We start from the raw sequence: 22244 nt of genomic DNA, 5'->3' as shown, positions 1-22244 counted from the left end.
GGGCGCCGACCTCGGCGGTCACGTGACGGGCCCGGCGGCCGCTGGGGCCGGAGGGCGAGGCGCGCGGGCGCGGCGGCCAGGCCAGGCAGGGTCGGAGCCTAGCAGGCCGGAGCGGCCCGCACGCCGGGCCTGGGTCTCGCCGTGCCCGCCCCCTTCCCTCGCTCCACGCCCCACACGGGGCGCACGCGCGCTCCTCCAGCCGCCCCTCCCTCCGCGCGGGGACCCCTGGCGGGTGGCGAGAGGACATGGCCAGCGACGCTGTGCAGGTAGGTGCACCTGCGTCCGCAAAGCTCCATGGCCGCCCGTCACCGGGGAACCCCGCCCGCGCGCTACTGGGGTCCCCAGACGCCAGGGCGGGGGGCCCTCCGGAGCGCCCCGTACTCCCTCCCGGGGCCGGCCCCGTGGAGCCCCAGCACGGCCCGCTTCCCGGCAGGTGGAGGTACTCACGGTGGGGAGCGGGGTGGTCCCGGAAGCCCCCCCGCACCCTGAAGCTCCGCCCCTCCCCGAGAATTCGAGGGGACGCCGCGGAGGCGCGACTTCGGGTCTCTGAGGCTGGTTGTGCGTCCCGGTGCCTTTGCCCCCGACACTCGCCCCCCCTCAGCGTTCGGTTCCCGGCAGGTGCCGTTCCACCTGGTGCAGGTGCCTGGCACGGTTCCTCGGGAGGCGAGGAGGCCGCCGGCCCGTGCCCTTCCCCCGCACAACAAAGCTCCAGCGGTCCCCGCCTCCGGACTGAGCTTTATGAGGGTCCCGACGCCACCCAGATTGGCACCTGTTGGCGGAAGTGCCCGAGTCACCTCATTAGGTCTGGGGACGGGGGATCCACACGGCCACCCTCCGGGCTGTCAGGTGGAACCGATCCCAGGTGGGGCGTGTCTGGGTCAATAGGCTGGGCAGCTCTCGGACCTGGAATCCTCCCTGGGCACGGGAGGCACGCGGGGTCACCCCCCCTTGTCCCCACACACATATACACACACAGAGGCTCAGGGGACTGGTGCAAACCTGCCGCCCAGCCAGATTCTCCCTGTGCCACCTGTGGACATCACAGTCCTGAACTGGGCTCCCCCGGCTATGACAAGCAGGGCTAGGGTGACTTCTGACCTTTGGGTCAGTGACCCAAATCTAATACATGTCCTGTGCCCACTTAGTACCTCATTATCCCTCCATTGTCCTGTGGTGCTGTGTAACCGGGATCTCATCTCCTTCTGCACCTGCTCTCCATCCCCTCTGTCTCCCCCGTGTCCCCTGTACCCCACCCCAGTCCTGCTGATGGCCTGCCAGCCTTGCCGAGGAGCTGGGCGTATCTGGTGTTGCAGATCACACAAGGTCAGACCTTGGGGCTGGGGAGGGCCAGGGTTCCGTTCTCTCCCCCCAGCCATGGGAGGGCTTTGTAGGAATCCCCCAGTGCATGCATGTGCTTGGTGTGTCCCAGACCTGCCCCGGATGGAGGCTGTGATTCCTGGAACGAGGCTGGACCTGTGCCCTGGTTCTCCTTCCCATCTCTTACCCTCTTCCCGCCCTTCCCCCGTCCTGGTCATTCCTTTCTTGTGGCTGCTTGGGCTTGCCACTCTGTCCCTCTGTCCCAACGTGTGCCTGTCTGTTCTGTGTCCGGCAAGCGGATATCCTGTCCAGATTCCGGAAACGCCCAAAGCATTGAAATCTCCGGACATGGGGGTCTAGATCCCTGGCTGCACTTGGAAGAGGGGGTTTCTGGGAGGTGGGCCCTCTGAACCTGGGTCTCCTGCTCCACAGTGAGAGGTGGGGGGGAGCAGGGATTCTCCAAGGCTGGACCAGGCCCCTGATTCATAGGTTCATCCTGCTGGCCCATTGGTGACCCCTGCCCCCTGGGTAGGAGTGAGTCACTCCAGGGAGGAAAACCCAGGAGGCCAGGCTTCCCTCCATCCTGTGTTCGGCATATTCTCAGGCCTCAGCTGCTAGAAATGCAGCCAAAGGCGCCTGCTCCTCTTCTCTGCCTGGACCTCCATTTGAGCTGGCCCTGCTCCTGGCTGTACACCCCTGCTCTGCCTGCTGGGGATTGGGTGGACCTGGGCCGTGGGTAGGGCCTGGTTGGCAGCGAGTAGTGTTAGAAGACCCTGGGTTTACATTCTAGCGCTGTCACTTCCTCACTGTGTGTCCTGGGCCAGGTGTCTTTGCCTCTCTGAGCCTCAGTTCTGACAGCAAAAAAGTGGGAGTAAGAGGGTGTTCATGGTGGAGAGGGTATAGCCCTGGCAAGTGCTCTGCGGGCAGGACTGCCGTGAAATCTTTACTGGTGGTCATGGTCAGCTGCCCAGGGTGTGAGTCTGTGTTCTTTAACCCACATTCAGGGGTGAAGCATTCTTTGAGGTGGGGACTGTCCTGTGCACTGTAGGTTTTTGAGCAGCATCCCTCCCTGGTCTCAACCCACTGGATGCCAATAGCACCCCCTCTGCAACCCCAGTTGTGACAACAAAAAATGTTTCTTTATCTTGCCAAATGTCCCCAGAGGTGAGCAGGCGTTGAACATTGCTTACTTTACCTCTCTGAGTCTCAGTTTCCTCACCTGTAAAGTAGGGGAGAATAATGGCAGCTGCTCACCATTAAAGTAAGGGGCTGGTAGGATTGGGGGAGGTGAGGCCCTTGGCCTGCAGTAAACCCTCCCTGGGGACAGACAGCTGCCCTCAAGGTTGGTCAGGAGCCAAGGAAGACCTGCTTCATCTGTGAAATGGGTTCTTGCAATTTGAGTAGAGCGCCTGACAACCTAGCCTGCACTAGCATTCTGGGCACTCCTGTTTAAATCCTGGTTCTGCTTCTTGCTGGCTGTGGGACCTTGGGGCAAGTTATGACACTGTTCTGGGCCTCAGTTTCCTCATCTGGAAAATGGGGTGACAATAGCACTCGCCTTGTGGACTTAATTAGTTGACCTGGATGCAGTTTGGAGTAACTGCTGTTATTACTAGTCATACTTGAGCTTTAGAGGGCTGCTAGTTTGCTGGTCTCCAGTGCTGTGGGTCATGGTGTGAGTCTCAGGGAGGTCCCTAGCCCAGCCTGGCACCCTAGGTCCCCAAGCTGTGGTCAGAAGCAGTGGCACCCAGAGAAGAAGCCGGAAGTTGGGACGGCCTGTGTCTGCAGGCAGGGGGCTGGCCCATGAGAACACTCCTGGGCGTTAGCATATTCGTGTACACCTATGTTCTGTGCACACGCTTGTAGGTATATGAGAGTGTGCTTACCCCTGAGTCAGCCCCAGGAGCTTGTATACACGTGGGGGAGCCTGCCTTCAAGTCCACTGAGACGGAGGCTGAAGGGAAAGGTCCCCTCGATGCCTGAGAGCCCTGGAGCTGACCTGGCGCAGGGGTTGCTGGGAGCTAGCAGGAAAGAGGAAGTGGCGGGTGAGAGGCCCTGGCAGGGCTGAGGTTCAGGAAGAGGGCGGGGTCCTCAGCCAGGACCCAGGATGGCGGAGGCTGATCCCCCTTTGGACCAGGAGCTGGAGGTGGGGGCTGGGGACCCCGTGGAGGGAGGGTAGAAGGACACCAAGCAGCAAAGGCCTGAGGTCCTCCCCTTGGTACCCTCAGTTTTGGATGGAGGGGAGGAGATGGGTTGGGGTTTTTTGTTTGGAAGATGAAACTATCTGTGTCCTTTTGGGGCTCCCACGTCAGAGAGATAGAGGAAGAAGGAGATAGAGCTCTGATCCTTTGGGTCCCTTTGGTAGAGGATGAGAGGAGGGGAGACAGGGCCTGTCTCCGGGACCTCCTAGATTGGGGGTACAGCAGGAGAAAGATTGGGCCTGTCCCTGAGACCTCTTGGTTTGGGAGTATAGCACAGGAAGATGTGGCCTGCCCTCAGCACCTGCTAATTTGAGGCACAGCAAAGAGGAGAAGGAGTCTGTTCTCAGGACCCTAACCCCGTAGTTTTCAGGTCAGCAGAGGCCTGCCCTTGATACTTCCTTGTTTGGGGAGCAGTAGGGGAAAGGTGGGGTCTGCCCTCAGGACCTTGTTATTTGAGGGGTCATTCGAAGGGAGACAAGGGCCTATCCTTGGGAGCCCATAGTTTGGGGGGACAGTGGAAGGGAGATAGGGCCTATCCTATGGGGCCCTATCTTGTTTGAGTGGCACAGTGGGGCCTGTTCTCTAGAATCCCACTGTGTAAGAAATAGATGAAGTGAGATAAGACTACCCATGGGATCCCTGGGTCTGAGGAGACAGGGACAGGGCCATGTCTCACCTCCCAGTTTTGGGGGTCAGTGGACGTGGAACAGCTCCTCTCTCAGGAGTCCCAGGACAGGAGGAGGCCAGGCCTGGCTGGCCGAGTGCAGCCTGTATCTTGTGTCCTTCTGACCATGCTCTGTCCCCTGCAGAGCGAGCCCCGCAGCTGGTCTTTGTTGGAGCAGCTGGGCCTGGCAGGAGCCGACCTGGCGGCCCCCAGCGTGCAACAGCAGCTGGAGCTGGAGCGGGAGCGACTTCGGCGAGAGATCCGCAAGGAGCTGAAGCTGAAGGAGGGGGCTGAGAACCTGCGTCGGGCTACTACTGACCTGGGCCGTAGCCTCGGGCCGGTGGAACTGCTGCTGCGTGGCTCCTCGCGCCGGCTCGACTTGCTGCACCAGCAGCTGCAGGAGCTGCACGCCCACGTGGTGCTGCCTGACCCTGCGGCCACTGCCCAAGGTAAGCAGGGCCTTCCCCGGGGGAGGTGAGATGTCGGGGATGCCACAGCCAGGGGGCTCACCCACGGGCTCCCAAAACGAGGCCAAGCCTGTTTCTGCTGATCCCCAGAGAGACATGCTCAGTCACGACAGCCTCTAGCCTCAACACACGAGAGCAAACATCAAAACCAACACCCAGACAAAGGTAGACATGGTCACACCAACACCTAGACAACATCCAGATGCTGACAGTGTCACACAAATACCCAGGCACATAGTTACACCGATACCCAGAAAACACCCAGGGTCTTAGACACTAAGACCCATGTGAACACCCAGAGACTCAAGAGTCACCACCACCCCCAGAGACTTCCTTACTGCCACCAAGCACCCCCGAGAAATACACAGTCACACCAGTACACAGACAGCACCCAGACACTCTCATACATGGTCTCACTAGCCCCTCAGAGATTTAAACACACACAGCTGCCCAGCTCTTCCAGATGTATCCTATCCCATCAACAGCCAAAGACTTATACCTACCATGGAACAAGACCTGAAGATTCAGCACCACTTACACCAACACCCAGCCCTTCCGTCCACATGGGCATATCAACAGCTAGAAACCTACGCTGCCATGTCAACACTCTGAGATAGTGAGAGAGTTCAGCCAACACCCAGAATCTCATACAGTCATATCTCCCCCTGGCGTCACCTCCATAGTCACACCACTCTCCAGAGAGTTGCATAGAGTCGCGCCAGCATCCAGAGACATGAAGGTCTGTCTGTACCCACACCCAGACACTCAGGTACAGTCACGCCAGTGCTCGAGATCTGAACACATAGTTGTGCAAACAGTTGGGAATGCATGCATAGGGTTGCCCCGGCACCCACAGTCTCACACAGTCCTTCTAACACCTGGCATCTCACATAGTTACACAAGCACTTAGGGAGACACACATGCGCTTTGCCATGCCAACATCCTGTGGGTTACAGACATAACCACACCCACACCCATGAACTCCACACAAGAATTAGGGGCTTCTGTCCACAGTCCTACCAACACCAAGGACTCATACATGCCTGGACACTTGCCTCTTCCTGCTCATCCCGCCCCAGCCCTGAGGGGGTGTCCTGAGGGGGTTCCCTGTGAGGGTAAGAGTGGTTGGACCTTCGGGACCCTGGTCCCGGGGCAGAATCCAGGCTGGGCAGAGGGCAGATCCTCCCAGCTGGGCTGAACCTCCCAGGCAGATGGAGGGGAGAGCCCTGGTGACTCTGTCCCACCCACCCTCTCCAGATGCCCCCAAGTCCCCCGGTGAGGGTGGCCTGGCCTGCTCAGCCACCAACCTGAGCCGTGTGGCCGGCCTGGAGAAGCAGCTGGCCATTGAACTGAAGGTGAAGCAGGGGGCAGAAAACATGATCCAGACGTACAGCAACGGCAGCGCCAAGGTGAGGGCACATGCAGGCGTGCTCATGAGCAGGTCATGAGGCTGGCGGGGGTGTGGGCAGCTCCTGGGTGCGTGCGGGAGCGGGCTGACTGGGGGTGCTGTCAGACAGGCATAGCAGAGACTGTCTCCCCACACTTAGTGGTCCCCTGGAGACTTAAGGGCAGCACGCAGCCACCCATTGCTGGTGGCGTCTCTGGCACATGTGCACACAGTCATTAAATTCACAGCCAAAGACCGGAGTTGTTGCACGGACACACAGCCCAGTCATACCACCACCGGGGATGTCACAGGCCTGCATCAACACCCAGAGATGCTCGCACAGACAGGCAGTCAGACCTGCTGCTGGAGACACTTTTTCACTCTATTGGAAGAGCAACCATGCCGTGTGTGTGCACAAACACGACTTTACGTGTGAGGACACAGAACACACAGATTATTTTATTCTACCTTTTACTGAGCTGTAACATACAGACACGGCGTGCAGAAGACTTAAGTGTACAGCCCAGTGAATTTTTACCTACGTACACACCACCCCCGTCAAAATCCAGAACTTTTCTAGTCACCCAGAAATTTTCCTCGTGCCCCCTTCAGTCAATACCCAGGCTTCCATCACCACAGCTTGGCTTTGTCGGGTTTTGAAACGCAGCACAAGGTAGTGGAACAATCCATAACCAGTTTCCAGCACTTGTGCACACACGGGGGCCCGGGCTACGCCCAGTCATTGCCATACCTTGGGCTGCACAGAAGCATTTGGAGCAGGGGCTGGGGAACGTGATCCGGACATACAGCAACGGGAGCACCAAGGGGAGGGCACATGCAGGCACCTCCACCTGCATGCACGCCCATGCACGCTTACAGCAGACTGTCCCACACACCCACCCAGTCACCCTTGGAGACTTACTCACGTGGCTACAATCAGGGCTGCACCTGCCATGGGGACCACTCACCTACGTGCACATTGTGCTAACAGTTGAGGCAAATGCAGTGTTCGCTGGTGTCAGTCATGGCCCTGAGCTCTACATGTACATCAGCTCCTTGAATCCTCAGCCCAATGGAGTCGGTGCTCCCAGTACTGATCCTATTCCTGCAGAGTGAGGAAATAAGCCCCGAGAGTTTGAGCAGCTTGCCTGCAGTCACATGGCTGTGGCAGAGCAAGGATACATCACCCCTCTACATCCAGGAACACACCCAGACAAGCGGTTACCTGCTTGCTCAGCGCCTGCAGTGTGTGGACATCAGGGCTGGTGGTGGGACCCCGGCCCTCCTGTTGTGACCCATCTCTGTCTCCAGGACCGGAAGCTGCTGCTGACAGCCCAGCAGATGCTACAGGACAGTAAGACCAAAATTGACATCATCCGCATGCAGCTCCGCCGGGCACTGCAGGCCTGCCAGCTGGAAAGCCAAGCAGCCCCAGATGAGACCCAAGGTGAGCCCCTCGCCCTAAGACAGCTTCGCCTGCCTTCAGCCTTGCAGAGCTCAGCTCCCAGCCCCGTGGGGGGATCCCTTTCTGGGGCGGGGAGTAGGTGCTGTCACTCACTCTGTGACTGGAACCTATTTCCCAACCCTCTCGGGGGGCCTCTGTTTCCCATTTTGTTCCACTCAAGGTTTGTGCTAGGTCAAGTATTTGCAAAGTACAGCTCACAGGCTAAACCTGTTGCTGCCCTTTTTTTTTTTTTTTGTAAATAAAGTTTTATTGGCACACAGCCATACCTATTCACTTACTATCATCTAAGGCCGATTTTACACTGGGCTAGCAGAGCTGAGTATTAGCAACAGAGCCTGTGGGGTCTGCAAAACCAAAAATTTACTCCCTGGCTCTTTGTAGAAAAAAATTTTGCAGACGCCTGGACCCAGTGGTTGCTTTGTCACATTGGCTCCTGTTGTATAGAACCATGGGTGTCCACAGCGTGTGTGTCTCTGTATGAATGCCTGGGAGTGTCTCAACCAATTGGCAACCTGAATTTGTGACCGGGTCTTGATGCATTGTGTGCAGGTGTGACTGTGTCTGTCCTACCGATGTCAGTATTAATGCGACATTGGCTGTGGGGACCAGCAGTTGTGTGTATATCCTGGTATCAATAACTATGGTAGTTTCTGTGTTACCATGACAGATAGAGGAGTGTCAGCTGTTGGTGGGTGTTAGGGTGTTTGGGCTGCTATGACAGCACCACAGACCGGGTGGCTTATAAACAATAGAAATTTATTGCTCGCAGTTTTGGAAGCTGCAAGTCCAAGATCAAGGCGCTGGCAGTTCCAGTGTCTGGTGAGGCCCACTTCCTGGTTCATAGACCATCTGTGTCTTCTCACTGTGTCCTCATGTGGCAAAGGGTCGAGGGAGCTCTCTGGGGTATCTTTTATAAGGGCACTAATCCCACTCAGGTGGGCTCTACCTTCGTGATCTAGTCACTCCCCACAGGTCCCCCCTCCTAATACCCTCACACTGGGGGTTGGGTTTCAGCATATGAATTTGGGAGGGACACAAACCTTCAGGCTGTAGCAGTGGGGCTTGTAACTTGGAAGACGATATGTCTTTGGGAGGGAAGTGTCAGTGAGACTGTCCATGTGACTGTCTGTATTGGGAATACCCTCATGCGTTTCTCAGTGACGATATGTGATAGTATGATCACATCCATGAGCCTAGGGGTGATATCGTGACCTTGGGGGTAGTGTGACTTTGTCCCTATAATGTAAAAGTCTCAGCAAATTGTCTGAGCACCATGTGACAGCAGGCCTAGAAGCAAGAGTATGACTGTGTCTGTAAGATGACATGTGCCTGTGAATATCAGGGTTCCTGTGACACTGTGTCTGTTGTTGGTGTCCAGGTGAGTGCTATCCAGTGGTGAGTGATGCCATGACTCTGTGACTGAGTGCCAGGGCCTGCGTCTGGGTCATTATTCAGGACAGTGAGACTATCCCTGGAACCTACAGCCATGGATAAGTGTGACCATGACCTTGTGCCTCTGGGTGACAAGTTTCCTACACCTGTTTGACATTATGTCCTTGTACCGATCCCTGTGCAATTGGGTGACTGGCTGTGTCTTGTGTCAGGCTATCATTGTGTTCCTGTGACTTCACACTGGGTGTGACAGCCAGCCTAATTCCCTTCGACATTGGGTCTTCATGCCTGTGGGTATTGGTGACACTGCCCTGCATGTATGACAGTGTGATGGCATTTCTCTGTCTCTGTGCTTTGCGTGCCAGTGTGATTACGTTTCTGTGATTTTCCCTGGGCTGGAGGTAGAGTCCTGGGAGTTCCGCCATGGTGTGACTGTAACCCATACGCGTGTTAATGTCTTGTGATCGTGTCCCTCGGCCCCTGTGACAGTGTCCCTTTGCTGGAGGAAATCGAGTTAGTTCTAGTCTTCTGCTCTCAGAAAGAAGGCTGCCATGAATAACTGTATTCATATGTCAACTGCCGAGGTGTTCCTATGGGGTACAGTGCCTGAAATGCGATTGCTGAATCAAAGGGTAAATATATTCATGATTTTGACAGATACCGTATGGTCAAACTGCCTCCATTTGGAAGGTTACTTGTATTCCCATCAGCAATGAATAAAAGTTACTTTTTAAAAGAATGTGCCCCCGTGTCTGTGTGACTGTATCCTTGTGGCTGTCCAGTTGTCCATGGTGTCCCCGTGACAGTCCCTCACGACATGTCTGTCCCTGAGCCTGTGTTGACAGCGTGTCTGTGTGGATGACATGACTGCCCAGGGCTGACAGTCTCTGTCCCTGGGACCATCCTTGTGGGGGCAGTATTTGGATAAAAGACTGGGTGGAAGTGTGGCTGTCTTCCTGCAGGTGACAGTGTGACTCACTGTGACCGCATCTTGGGAGAAAGAAACTTAATGTGTGTTGGTGGTGAGAGTGTGTGTGGCCATTGCCTGTTCTTGTGGATGGTTGTGTGTCTGGGGCTGGTGTAGTCGGACCTGAGTCCCAGAATGGCCTCACTGCCCCACGTCCCATGCCCACAGGGAGTCCGGACCTGGGGGCCGTGGAGCTGCGCATTGAGGAGCTGCGGCACCACTTCCGAGTTGAGCACGCGGTGGCAGAGGGCGCCAAGAACGTGCTGCGCCTGCTCAGCGCTGCCAAGGCCCCTGACCGCAAGGCGGTCAGCGAAGTGAGGGAGGGCCCCTTGGCAAAATGTGGGTCATCCCCATAGAGGGTGGGGGTTGAGGGGGCTCAATGAAGGGGCGGAGCCTTGACCTGGGAGACCCATGGTGAGGGATGGGGCTTCACCAAGGGGCAGTGCTTCGGTGGGGCAGGGCCTGGTTTTCGGTGAACTCTGGAGTAGGACCAAGATGGTTTAGGGTTTGGGACCTCCAGGGAGAAGGAATCCCAGGTAGGACTTAGTCTGGGGAGGGGTACCCCCAGCTGCACCCCAGCCCAGTCCTTCCCCTCCCACTGCAGGCTCAGGAGAAGCTGACAGAGTCCAACCAGAAGCTGGGGCTCCTTCGGGAGGCGCTGGAGAGGCGCCTCGGGGAGCTGCCCGCCGACCACCCCAAGGGGCGGTTGCTGCGCGAGGAGCTTGCTGCTGCCTCGTCTGCAGCCTTCAGTGCCCGCCTGGCAGGGCCCTTCCCTGCCACGCACTATAGCACCCTGTGCAAGCCCGCGCCACTCACAGGTGGGTGCTGATCTTCCCCACACAAATCCATCCCCATAGCTCTGGACTTCTGACCCCTTAGCATTCCCTAACCCAGACTCCCACCCCATTGTTCCCTCCCTTCTCCATTCACTCCAACCCCCTAACATGCGCCCCATTTCTCCAGGCCTTGACAACCCCCTGTACCTGGACTTCCTGCCTTATCTTGTCCTCTGATTCTGGGTTCCTGACCCCAATCCTCTATTCTCACTTTCTCCACTCTCCCCACCTGGCCCTGTCTTTTTCCTGAAGCCATAATACCCTAGCTCTTCACTCAGAACCCCCAGCCCTGAATCTCTGACCCTGCCCCCTCAGGCCAGCCAGCCCCACCCTCCTTAGATCGCTCAGCTACTACCTCACCGGACTCAGCCCCTGCCTCAGACAACAGATCAGGCCTCTGAATTCGACTCTGCTCCTCCTTGCCTGGACCTCTGGCCTATGCCCTGAACCTCTGTTCTGTCCTTAAACCCCAGCATCCAGAGTCCCTCCCTAGCCTGGCCTGCCTCAGCCTGACCCCCTTCCCCTTGTCCCATATTTCTCATTTCTGGGTACATCCGTCCATCCATGCCTCAGACCCCTGGCCCCACCCTGGTTGTTCCTCACCAACTCCCACTTAATGCTGGCTACTTCTGTACATGCCCACTTCACCTGCGGCCCCCTCACCTGGGCCTGCCCCAAATGTGGTCCCCTCTGAGCCAGATGCTCCCTCAGGGACCCTGGAGGTGCGTGTCGTAGGCTGCAGTGACCTTCCAGAGACTATCCCCTGGAACCACTTACCCTTGACTGGGGGGCCTGGAACCCCTGACAGCCGAACCCCCTTCCTGAGCCGCCCAGCCCGGGGCCTTTACAGCCGAAGTGGAAGCCTCAGTGGCCGGAGCAGCCTCAAAGCAGAAGCTGAGAATACCAGTGAGTGGGCGTCAAGGGCCTGGAGGGATGAGGTGGGGTGGGAGGATCCTGGGATGCCCCACATTTGTGGCGCCAAAAACATTAGTATATGTTCCATTAGGATGGATACGAAAGACGAAACAAAATACAACAACAGGTGTTAGGGAGACTGTGGAGAAATTGAAACCCTTGTGCTCTGTTGGCGGGAAACAATTACTGTGGAAAACAGCATGACAGGTGCTCAAAAAATTAAACATGGGATTGCCACGTGACCCAGCAATCTCACTTCTGAATATCTTCCCAAAAGAGTTGAAAGAAGGGTCTTGAAGAGATATTTGCACACCTATGTTCATAGCAGCGTGGCTCACAATAGCCAAAAGGTGGAAGCGACTCAGTTGTCCATTGATGGATGAATGGATAAACACAATGTGCTGTACCCACACAATGGATACACCTTTTTATTCAGCCTTAAAAAGGAAGGAAGTTCTGACACCCGCTACAACATGGATGAGCTTGAAGACATTATGCTGAGTGAAATAAGCCAATTACAAAAGGACAAATACTGTGTGATTCCATATATGAGGTATCTAGAGTAGTCCAATTCATGGAGATGGAAAGAACAGGTGTTCCCAGGGACCAGGTGGTAGGGATGAGGAGTTAGCGTTTAATGGGGACAGTTTCAGGGTTTTTTTGGTTTTTGTTTTTTGGTATTTTTTTTAAATTAAAGTTTATTAGGGTGACAATTGTTAGTAAAGTTACATAGATTTCAGGTGTTCATTTCTGTCATACATCATCTGTGTATCACATTGTGTGTTCACCACCCAGAGTCATTTCTCTTTCCATCACCATATATTAGAGTTTCAGTTTGAGCAGATGAAAAGAGTTCTGGAGATGGATGGTGGTGATGGTCATATAACTAAGTATGTGTACAATATCATGCAGCTGTACGCTTTAAAATGATTGTGATGGTAAACTTTATGTGAGTCGATCACAATAAAAAAAATAACTAATACATATGTACAAAAATGTATGTATCAAAGTTGAATAATGATAGAGGTCAAGAAATAGAACTCTCTGGAAGCCCCCTCAGGTTCCCTCCCCAATTCCAGCCCCCTTCCCTGTCCTAGAAGTAGATACTCCTCTGACTTTTATGTTTTTTTGCTTTTCTTTGTAGTTTTAGCACCCATGTATGCATTTCAAATCAATATAGTTTAATTTTGCCTGGTTTTAAGACATCACATATGTGGAATCATACAGAGTCTATTGCATGGCTGTGGCTTCTTTCATTCAACATTATTTGAGACGAATCCACATCATTGTATGAAACTGTAGTTCATTCATTTTTACTCCTGTTTAATAGTCCATTGTCTTAAACTGAGCCATATCAAATTGTTGTCCTTTTTGTTTTTCTAGGTAAAAACAAGTTGAATATTAGCAATTTCATGGTTCAGCTAATAAGACTATATTATGGTTTATATGTTAATTCTCCTGTTAGTGGACAGTGAGCTGTTTCTAGTTTGTGGTCGTAATATAAACATTATATTTATGAATCTTCCGATGTATACCTGCATGCATTTTTCTGGGGTAAATACTTAGGAGTGTATTGCTGGAACTTGCATGTAGAATAAAAGTGAATTTGGATTCCTACCTCACACCATAAACAAAAATCAACAGGAAGGAGATTAAAGGCCTTAATGTGAAAGGCAGAACCATAAATCTTTGTCAAGATTGCATAGCAGAATATTATGCTAGAGAAAATAAGACATCAGAGATATCCCCCCGCCCCAACATTTCCTGACCCTCCCATGCCCACCCCCTTCCAGGTGAGGTTAGCACGGTGCTCAAGCTGGATAACACAGTGGTGGGACAGACATCCTGGAAGCCATGTGGCCCTAATGCTTGGGACCAGAGCTTCTCCCTGGAGCTGGAGAGGGTGAGCAAGTTTGGGGGTTGACGGGGCATGGAAGGAGGGGGGTTCTGGGCCTTCGGCACCCCAAGTGATGGCCCTATTCTCTCTTGAGGCACGGGAACTGGAATTGGCTGTGTTCTGGCGGGACCAGCGGGGCCTGTGCGCCCTCAAATTCCTGAAGTTGGAGGATTTCTTGGACAACGAGAGGCACGAGGTCCAGCTGGACATGGAACCCCAGGGCTGCCTGGTGGCCGAGGTATAGCCCGACCCCTGACCCTGAGAAAATGTTCCTGCATCTCCTGTTCTCATAGAAAGGGAAAATGTGTTTTTAATTGGTCTCAGAACCTTGGTAGAAAAGTACATATAATTAGACACCTCAGTGACAACTTAAGCTGGGATTGGGTTTGTTCTGATGCAAGATAAAAAAAACAACAAAAAAAACAAAACAGGAAAAAAAAAAAAAAAACGGAGCATTTGAGATCCTGCTTCCCAGCAATTGTCATCAGTTTTGGCTCAAACTCTTATAAAAATTCAAACAATAAAAAACAAAAATAAATTAAAATCACAAAATTTTGTCAAGCCAGAAAAGAAAAACAAAACTTGGCAACACCTCATGGCACATGGCGGCATATGCTACCAGAGCGACAGTCGAGGAGCGAAAGATTCCATCCACAATGGTGTTAGAGTTCAAATCAGTATCTCACCCTCAGCACTATAGACACTGGGGGCTGGGTCATTTACCGTTGCAGGGGCGTCCTGTGCACTGTGCAGTGTTGAGCAGCTTTCCTGGTTTCCACCAGGGATGCCAGTAGCACCCCCCGCCCCCTTTTTGACAGCCAAAAATGTCTCCAAACATTGCCAGTGTCCCCGGTTAGGGAGCCCATAGTCTGAACAACATTCCTAGCTGATCCCTGGTAGTATGAGCCAAGCCCTGTTCCAATTACTTCGCTAATTAACTCATTAGTCCTCACAATAACCCTAACGCACAGCTGACCGGAGGCAGCTGAGGGGCAGAGGACAGTCACTGGTCCCTTCATTTAGCCACAGTTATCCTCAAAATCTCTTTAAATTTGCCTCTAGCATATCCACATGCCCTGTTTTATGTATATATACGTATCTCCCTATATCCATTTCCCTCTGTGGAAATTGTTACGCAATCTCATAATCCAGGACTGCTGCCTGAAAGGGGAGAGAAGGGCTGACTTCAGTGGCCGGGCGTGAAATTGTTCTTCCATTAGGAACTGTCCAAAACCAAGCGAGAAGGTGGTGGGTGGCCCTGGGAGGCAACTTTTGAAGCCTTCTAGGTTTATCTCTAGAATTTGATTTTGTTTTACGCCTCCCAAAAACGCCATCCAGTAGAACGTTCTGCAGTTCTGTTGCAATGAACCGACCATAGTTGTGTTCTATTGTAGAAGGAAATGTTTTATGTTGACGTCGTCCAATATAATAGCTGCCAGCCACTCGTAGTGTAGCTAGTGTGATGGGGGAACTGAAATGTTAATGTTACTTAAATTTTACTTCATTTAAATAGCCACATGTGGCCAGCAGCGATTGTATACATGCACATAAAAGGACACAGTTCTGTGACTTTAGCACCTTCTGGAAGGTGTGTTGGAGTTGGGAGAATTGAGCTAGACCAGTGGTTGCCCCACCTGGTTGGGCACCAGCATCACCTAGAGGGCTTACTGAAACACAGATCTCCCCCCACCCCCACCCTGTGTTTCTGATTCAGTGAGTCTAGGGGGGCGGCGCGAGGATGTGCATTTCTAGCAGATCCCAGGTAATGTTGATCTGCTGGTCTGGGACCCCCCTTGGGTTTGCTAGAGTTGAGTGTGTATCTTGTGGGGTCAGACCCCACATCTTGTGGGAAGGGACCCCTTCCCACCCCTCGAGGAGGGCCTGAGTGCCTGCTTCTTATCTTTCCGAGATGGCACTTCAGGAGGTGGCCCTGCCAAGTGATGGGTGGGTTTTATAACCCCTGAATACAATGTGATGCCTCAGTGATTGGAACCCGCCAAACATGGCTGTGTACACCTGTGCTCCTAAGGGCTTCCCCACCCAGCTGCCTAGAGGTGGGCAAGGGTTCTCACCCATTGGCCTCTCTCCACAGGTCACCTTCCGCAACCCTATCATTGAGAGGATACCCCGGCTCCGACGGCAGAAAAAAATCTTCTCCAAGCAGCAAGGTGAATGGATTGGTCTGGGCAGGGGAGAGGCCAGGGGTCCTGGTATCCTCACCAGGCTGAGGCCAGGGTGACACTGCCCCGTCCCCCAGGGAAGGCATTCCAGCGCGCTAGGCAGATGAACATTGATGTGGCCACGTGGGTGCGGCTGCTTCGAAGACTCATCCCCAATGCCACAACCACAGCCACATTCAGCCCTGGGGCTTCTCCCGGACCTGAGGCCCGGTCCACAGGGTAAGGAGGGCAGGCCCTGGGGGTCACTTCCTAGGGTACTGGGTCCCAGACATACCCTCCTTTTTTGTGCTGCAGTGACATATCTGTGGAGAAGCTGAACCTCGGGGCTGACTCAGACAGTTCCCCCCAGAAGAGCCCTCTGGGCCCTCCTTTCAGCCCATCGAGTCTGGTGAGCATTCCCCTCCTTCCCCCTTGGCCTGGCTAGGCAGCATCAGGGGGCCTTGTTCCCAGCTCAAGGCCCAGAAACTGCCAGGAACTTCTTTGGGTCACACAGCACGCCTCTGGCAGAACCCGGGTCCAGTTTTGTATTCTGGATAAAAATGTGAGCTCAAGAGCCAGGCCTCCTGGGCCCCCATCCTTGCTCTGCCACCTCCTAGCTCTGTGACTCAAGCCAAGCTGCTTCACCACTCTGTGCTCAGTGCCCTGTAAAGTGAGCATGTTTAAAACTCATGTGGATGATAGAAGTCAAGTGGTTTCTCTGGGCGGGAGGGAAGGGTTGGTTATAGACAGGAGGGAGACACAAGGGAGCCTGCCTGGTGGTGGGAGTGTAGTGCACGTAGGTCAGAGGTCAGCACCCTTTTTCCATAAAGGGCAATATAATCAATATTTTCGGCTTTGTGAGCCAGACAGTTCTAGTCATAACTATTCAACGCTGCTGTTGTAGAAAGCAAGCCACACGATACTTACATACACAAATAAGCGTAGCTGTTTCTGGGAAAACCTTACTGATGGACACTGAAGTTTCAGTGTCATGTCATTTTCATAGATCAGGAAATATTGTTTTGATTGTTTTCCCATCCCTTTAAAGACTGTTCTTAGCTTGCAGGCCATACAAAAAACAGCATTTACCCACTCTATCTAGGTGATGGGGACCCGGATGGACACATATGTGACAGCTGGTCCCTTCACCTACCTCACTGAGTACATTTTATCTCTTTTTTTTTTAAATGAAAATAATATACTGTGTTTCCCCGAAAATAAGACCTAGCCAGACCAGCTCTGATACATCTTTTGGAGCAAAATTAATATAAGACTTGGTATTATATTTGTTATATTATGTATATTATATTATGTTATGTTATATTATATTATATTATATTATATACCCAGTCTTACAGTAAAATACTGGGTCTTATATTAATTTTTGCTCCAAAGGATGCATTAGAGCTAATTGTCCAGCTAGGTCTTAGTTTTGGGGAAACAGGGTGTGCTTCATGGCATTGAACTAAATGAGATACCTCATTATATGAGATGAGTTTGGTAAAAAGAAAAAATCTAAACGTTTCATAACACCAATGGGTGGGGAGGATGTGGGAAACCAGGCAGTCTGTGAGAGGGGTGCCAATCACTGCATCCCCTTGGGAGGGCCTAGCTGGATGAGTTAAAAATGGACACTGTATTGATCCAGAAATCCCACTGCTGACATCTCTGCTGGACCTTCATAAACATGCACAAGTATGTTCACTGCGGCAGCTTTGTGTGGGCTAAAGAGTGGATACAACCTCAGGGTCAATCCATGGGAACCAGAGCTAAACAAATGACAAAATGGAATAGTATGCAGCTGTAAAAATGAGACCGGTCTTGTGTGCTGGCATAGAATGATCCAAGACAGATTGTCCAGTGGGAGAGGCAAGATTGGAATATTGTCAATAGTGGATGCAAGAAAAACTTGGAGCTTGTACTGGCCCTTTTGTTCGTGTGGGTATGAAATATATCTAGAAAGATACCCAGGAAATCATTCACAGTGGCTGGCTCTGGGGAGGGCAGCTGGGGGAGGAAATGTGTCAACCTGTTTACACTGATTGAATTTTTAGAACTGTCTATAAGTGAAGGATGAGAGACCAGTAGGTGATTTTTCCCCCATAAAAATATTAATTCTGATTATTTTTAGTACATATACACGTGGTATAAAAGTGGCTCCAAAGGGCGGTTACCATTAAAGGGAATAAGTAGGTAAATAATAAATTATGTTTACAGCATGAAATGGGCTGGGGAGAAAAAGCAGAAAAGGGGAACGGGAAGTGTTGGTTTTGGGGGTCCTGTTAGTTATTTAATAGGGCAGTCAGCTGACCACCTGCAAAGATGACATTTGAATAAAGGCCTGCAGGTGAGGGAGGAGCTGTGCAGGTGTCAAGAAAAGAGAGTTCCTGGCAGAGGGAACAGCCCATGGAGAAATGCCTGGTGTATTCAGGGCACAGTGAGAGGAGTTGTTGCTGGAGGAGAGTGAGCAAGGGGGCGAGTAGGAAGGGAGGTGGGGTTGGAGAGGTGACAGGAGTCTTAGTGGCTATTTGGTTATGGGATGCTCTGACTTCCCTCACTCTGACCCCCTCTCTCCACCACAGAGTTCCCCAATCCAGGAAACCACCACCACACCTGTGCTGCCTTCAGAGACCCCGGAGACCTCAGGCCCCGCCCTATGCAGGTGACACCCCTCCCCTATTCACCACCTACCACCCGTGCCCGCTATCCCTGTCCCCACCAGTGTCCTCTCTCCACAGCCCTCTCAGGAAGTCACCCCTGACCCTCGAGGATTTCAAATTCCTGGCAGTGCTGGGTCGGGGTCACTTTGGGAAGGTGAGATGGCGGGCAAGAGTTTGGAGGGCTGGCAGTCTATACCCCTGGGTCCCTGGGCTAGCTGCTAAGGCCACTCCTGCCCACTGTGGTTCCAGGTGCTGCTCTCTGAATTCCGGCCCAGCGGGGAGCTGTTTGCCATCAAGGCTCTGAAGAAAGGGGACATTGTGGCCCGAGACGAGGTGGAGAGGTGGGGACTCTTCTCAGACCCTCTAAGAACCTCAGTCTTCTTTTCTGGGAAATGAGAGATAGAGCAGTCCCTCTCACAGTTATTAAGCTACTATTCAATACATAATAACTCTTAGAAAACACCCACTCTACACTTTACATTCATTAACTTATTTGTTCCCCATGACAGCCCTATGGAGTAAATACTGTTGTTATTGTTACCATTCTGCTAATGGCACAGAGAGGTTGAGCAAGTTGCCTGAGGTCATGCAGCCAGTAAGCAGCAGGCGCAGGATTCAAACCTAGAACTCAGATTCTGAAGCCTGTTCTCTCTCTCTCTTTTTTTTTTTTAAGGAGGGTGCAGCTCACAGTGGCCCCTACGGGGTGTTATAGCACCATGCTCTAACCAACTGAGCTAACCAGCCACCCTGAAGCTTGTGCTCTTAATGGCACCATTGCACTGCCTGTGCTTTGGGGTCAAGGCCCTGGGATCAAATCCTACCTCTGCCGCAGACATGCTTAGAAACCCTGGGAAGGCCCTTCTGAACCTCAGTCTTCCCATCTGTAAAAGGGGAACAAGAAAGAATGCCTTTCTTGTAGGGTTGTCAGGTGGATTAAATGAGAGGCTGCATCTAGAGAGTCTGCACAGCACCTGTCCCCCTGTAAATGCTCAGTAAAGGCACTGAGATTGTCCCCAAACTTCCTGACATCCTTTTGTTAATCAGGCCCCCAACTCAGACAGGCTTAAGCAAATAGAGGAATTTCTTGCTCTGGACCAGAAAAGTCCAGGGGTGGCTGCCTTCAGGCATGGCTGTATCCAAGTGCTCAGGTGATGTCTGTCAGTTCTGCTTTGCTGTGTATGGGCTTTGCTTGCAGTCCCCTCATTGAGGAAGAGATGCCCCCCACGCCAGCAGTTTAAGACTCACCCACCAGCTTTAGCCGTTCTTTAATAATTCCAGCAGGAATATTAAGATTGAGGTCCACTGGCTCCGCTTCCTCACTCCTGAACCGGTTCCTGGCCAGGAATATGTGTTGTTCCAATCAGTCCACTCATGCCGGTTCTCCAAAGGGAAGTTGGGGGAATGTTACTGGGATGATGGATTCTAGGTGCTTGTTTAACAGACAAGGCTGCTGAAGTTCAGAGACATTAAGCAGTTTCTCCAAGGTTGTACAGCCTTGTGAGGCCCTCAACAAATATCCAATGATTGAGGGTTCTAGGGAGTGTGAGAGTCAGGGGTAGGGATCTACTGTGCTCTCTGACCCCTGCCCCCCATCCTGCCTAGCCTGATGTGTGAGAAGCGGATTTTGGCAGCAGTGACTAATGCAGGACACCCCTTCCTGGTGAACCTGTTTGGCTGTTTCCAGACACCGGAGCACGTGTGCTTCGTGATGGAGTACTCGGCTGGCGGGGACCTGATGCTGCACATCCACAGCGACGTCTTCTCCGAGCCCCGTGCTGTGTGAGCCCAGGCCCCCCGCCCCCTGCACCCTGATGCCTCAGCCCCCTTCCCCTGCAGGCCCCTCCCCCTGCAGGCCCCACCTCCCCCCAGCTCCTGGAGTTTGAGGGGACAGGTGAGCTTTTGAGGATGTGGCAGCCAGGTCTTCTTGTCGGGAGGCCCAACTCCCTCACACCATCTTCTCTCTGCAGCTTCTATTCGGCCTGTGTGGTGCTGGGGCTGCAGTTTCTCCATGAACACAAGATTGTCTACAGGTGTGTGTGTGCGTGCACACGCTCGTGCATGCGTGCTCTGCCCACTGCAGGGCCCTCAGGCTTCAGGCAGGGCCCCGATCCCCACTCATCCATCTTTACATTCCCCCAACCCCTCACAGGGATCTGAAGTTGGACAATTTGCTCCTGGACACCGAAGGCTATGTCAAGATCGCAGACTTTGGCCTCTGCAAGGAGGGTGAGGGGCGGGGCTGGAATCTGATGGGCTGGCCTCTGGGGATTAGGCAGGGGGTGGGGAAAGGAATGGAGTCCCCAACCCTACCCAGGTTACCTCACACCCCCACCCTTGACCCTGGGACAGGGCTGGCTGGACCACACAGTGTTTGAGCTGGGCTAGAGCTGGGACACCCCTGCCCCCAATAATCTCACATGGCCCTGCTGTTGCAGGGATGGGCTATGGGGACCGGACCAGCACATTCTGCGGAACCCCCGAGTTCCTGGCCCCCGAGGTGCTGACGGACACATCGTACACGCGGGCGGTGGACTGGTGGGGACTGGGCGTGTTGCTCTACGAGATGCTGGTGGGCGAGGTGAGGCTCCAGGCTGCCCCCACCTTGCCTGTCCCTGGGTTGGCATTGGAACGTCTGTGTGCCCAGGGGTGGGATCAGAATCTGCCTCCACCACGTGTGATCAGGGACAGGTGGCTTTGCCTCCCTGTCCTCAATTTTGGAATCCATAACATGGGGTACTACCTTCCAGTGTGAAGCTGAGCAGAAGTCTCAGGTGGGGCTGGGTTTGGTGTGGCCAGAAGAAGGGCCTAATGCACCTGGTTCTCGGGTTCTGCCCACATTTTCCCTGTCCCCAGTCCCCGTTCCCAGGGGATGATGAGGAAGAGGTTTTTGACAGCATTGTCAATGATGAGGTTCGCTACCCGCGTTTCCTGTCAGCTGAAGCCATCGGCATCATGCGCAGGGTGAGGACCCTCCAGCGGGGCTGGGGCTGGGGAGCGCCTCTGGGGCCCAGAAGGGGAAGACTGACACAGTGCCCCCTTCCTCCCAGCTGCTGCGGAGGAATCCGGAGCGCAGGCTGGGGTCCAGCGAGAGGGATGCAGAGGACATAAAGAAACAGCCCTTTTTCAGGGTGAGGACCTCCCCCCCTAAGGGCCTGGCCACCTCCCCTCAAGACCTTGCTGCTTCACCTATAACATTGTCACCCCGTTTCTGTCTCCTTCGCTCACCCCTGCTGACACTCCTACACTCACATCTACTCCAGGCTGGCCTGGTGGGAAGCACTGCCCTCTGTATGAGCCCAGCCCTCCCCCCCACTGACCAGCAGGGCCCCCATGCTCACCCCATGAGCCTTCCTGAGCTCCCAGTCCGCTACTTTTCTCCTCTACAGACCCAGGCTGGATGGGGCACACGGGGCTTTCCCCTCCTGCGGTCTGTGCCCCCACCCCCACCCTGATCTCTCCCTTCTCTCCCTACAGACCCTGGGCTGGGACGCCCTGCTGGCCCGGCGCTTGACGCCGCCCTTTGTGCCCAAGCTGTCAGGACGCACGGATGTCAGCAACTTCGATGAGGAGTTCACAGGGGAGGCCCCCACACTGAGCCCGCCCCGCGACGCGCGGCCCCTCACGGCCACGGAGCAGGCAGCCTTCCGGGACTTCGACTTCGTGGCTGGGGGCTGCTAGCCTTCTCCCTCTGCCCCTGCCCAGCTGTTCGTAGTTTTTAAAAATGCCTTTGGGGTTTGCCCCCCACTCCATGCATCCCCTGCTTCTTGTGTGCAGGAATGGGGGTGGTGATCATGGGTGGGGAGAGTGGCGGAGGGCGTTGGGAGTGATGGGCAGGCGCCTTGGGTTATGGTGGGGGTGTTATTTGAAGAGGTTCAAGGGAGGGTGGGGACTTGGGGCTGTCGCTTTGGTGAGGAGCT

At 53.8% G+C, this 22244-nt stretch overlaps 1 protein-coding gene across 3 annotated transcripts; it reads left to right on the top strand.

Annotated features, from left to right (window-relative positions):
* Positions 1 to 30: 30 nt before the first annotated feature.
* Positions 31 to 22081, top strand: PKN1 (protein kinase N1). Of its 3 annotated transcripts, XM_081075811.1 has the most exons (23): positions 33 to 266; positions 1259 to 1323; positions 4328 to 4631; positions 5907 to 6058; positions 7348 to 7483; positions 10029 to 10174; positions 10465 to 10678; positions 11408 to 11602; positions 13405 to 13514; positions 13603 to 13746; positions 15601 to 15676; positions 15766 to 15907; positions 15983 to 16076; positions 18250 to 18329; positions 18406 to 18481; positions 18577 to 18668; positions 19930 to 20106; positions 20295 to 20357; positions 20477 to 20553; positions 20763 to 20905; positions 21181 to 21288; positions 21375 to 21455; positions 21802 to 22081. In XM_081075811.1, exons 2-23 carry the CDS (start codon positions 1267 to 1269, stop codon positions 22003 to 22005), a joined length of 2871 nt encoding a protein of 956 aa, XP_080931937.1. In that variant the 5' UTR covers positions 33 to 266; positions 1259 to 1266; the 3' UTR covers positions 22006 to 22081. The 3 variants fall into 3 exon arrangements, with proteins under 3 accessions (XP_080931936.1, XP_080931937.1, XP_080931935.1); XM_081075810.1 differs by lacking the exon at positions 1259 to 1323 and having other exon boundaries at positions 31 to 266; XM_081075809.1 differs by lacking the exons at positions 33 to 266; positions 1259 to 1323 and adding an exon at positions 3403 to 3463.
* The last annotated feature ends 163 nt before the right edge of the window (positions 22082 to 22244 follow it).

The sequence above is a fragment of the Rhinolophus hipposideros genome (assembly GCF_964194185.1).
Source record: "Rhinolophus hipposideros genome assembly, chromosome: 16".
Classification (NCBI taxonomy): Eukaryota; Metazoa; Chordata; class Mammalia; order Chiroptera; family Rhinolophidae; genus Rhinolophus; species Rhinolophus hipposideros.
This window is presented reverse-complemented; position numbering and strand designations above follow the sequence as displayed.

Coding starts and splice junctions, on each gene's coding strand:
- PKN1 (XM_081075811.1), top strand. CDS start 1,267: ATGGCCTGCCAGCCTTGCCGAGGAGCTGGGCGTATCTGGTGTTGCAGA. Junction 13,515..13,602: donor TCTCCCTGGAGCTGGAGAGG/GTGAGCAAGTTT, acceptor TTCTCTCTTGAG/GCACGGGAACTGGAATTGGC. Junction 21,289..21,374: donor CCATCGGCATCATGCGCAGG/GTGAGGACCCTC, acceptor CCTTCCTCCCAG/CTGCTGCGGAGGAATCCGGA.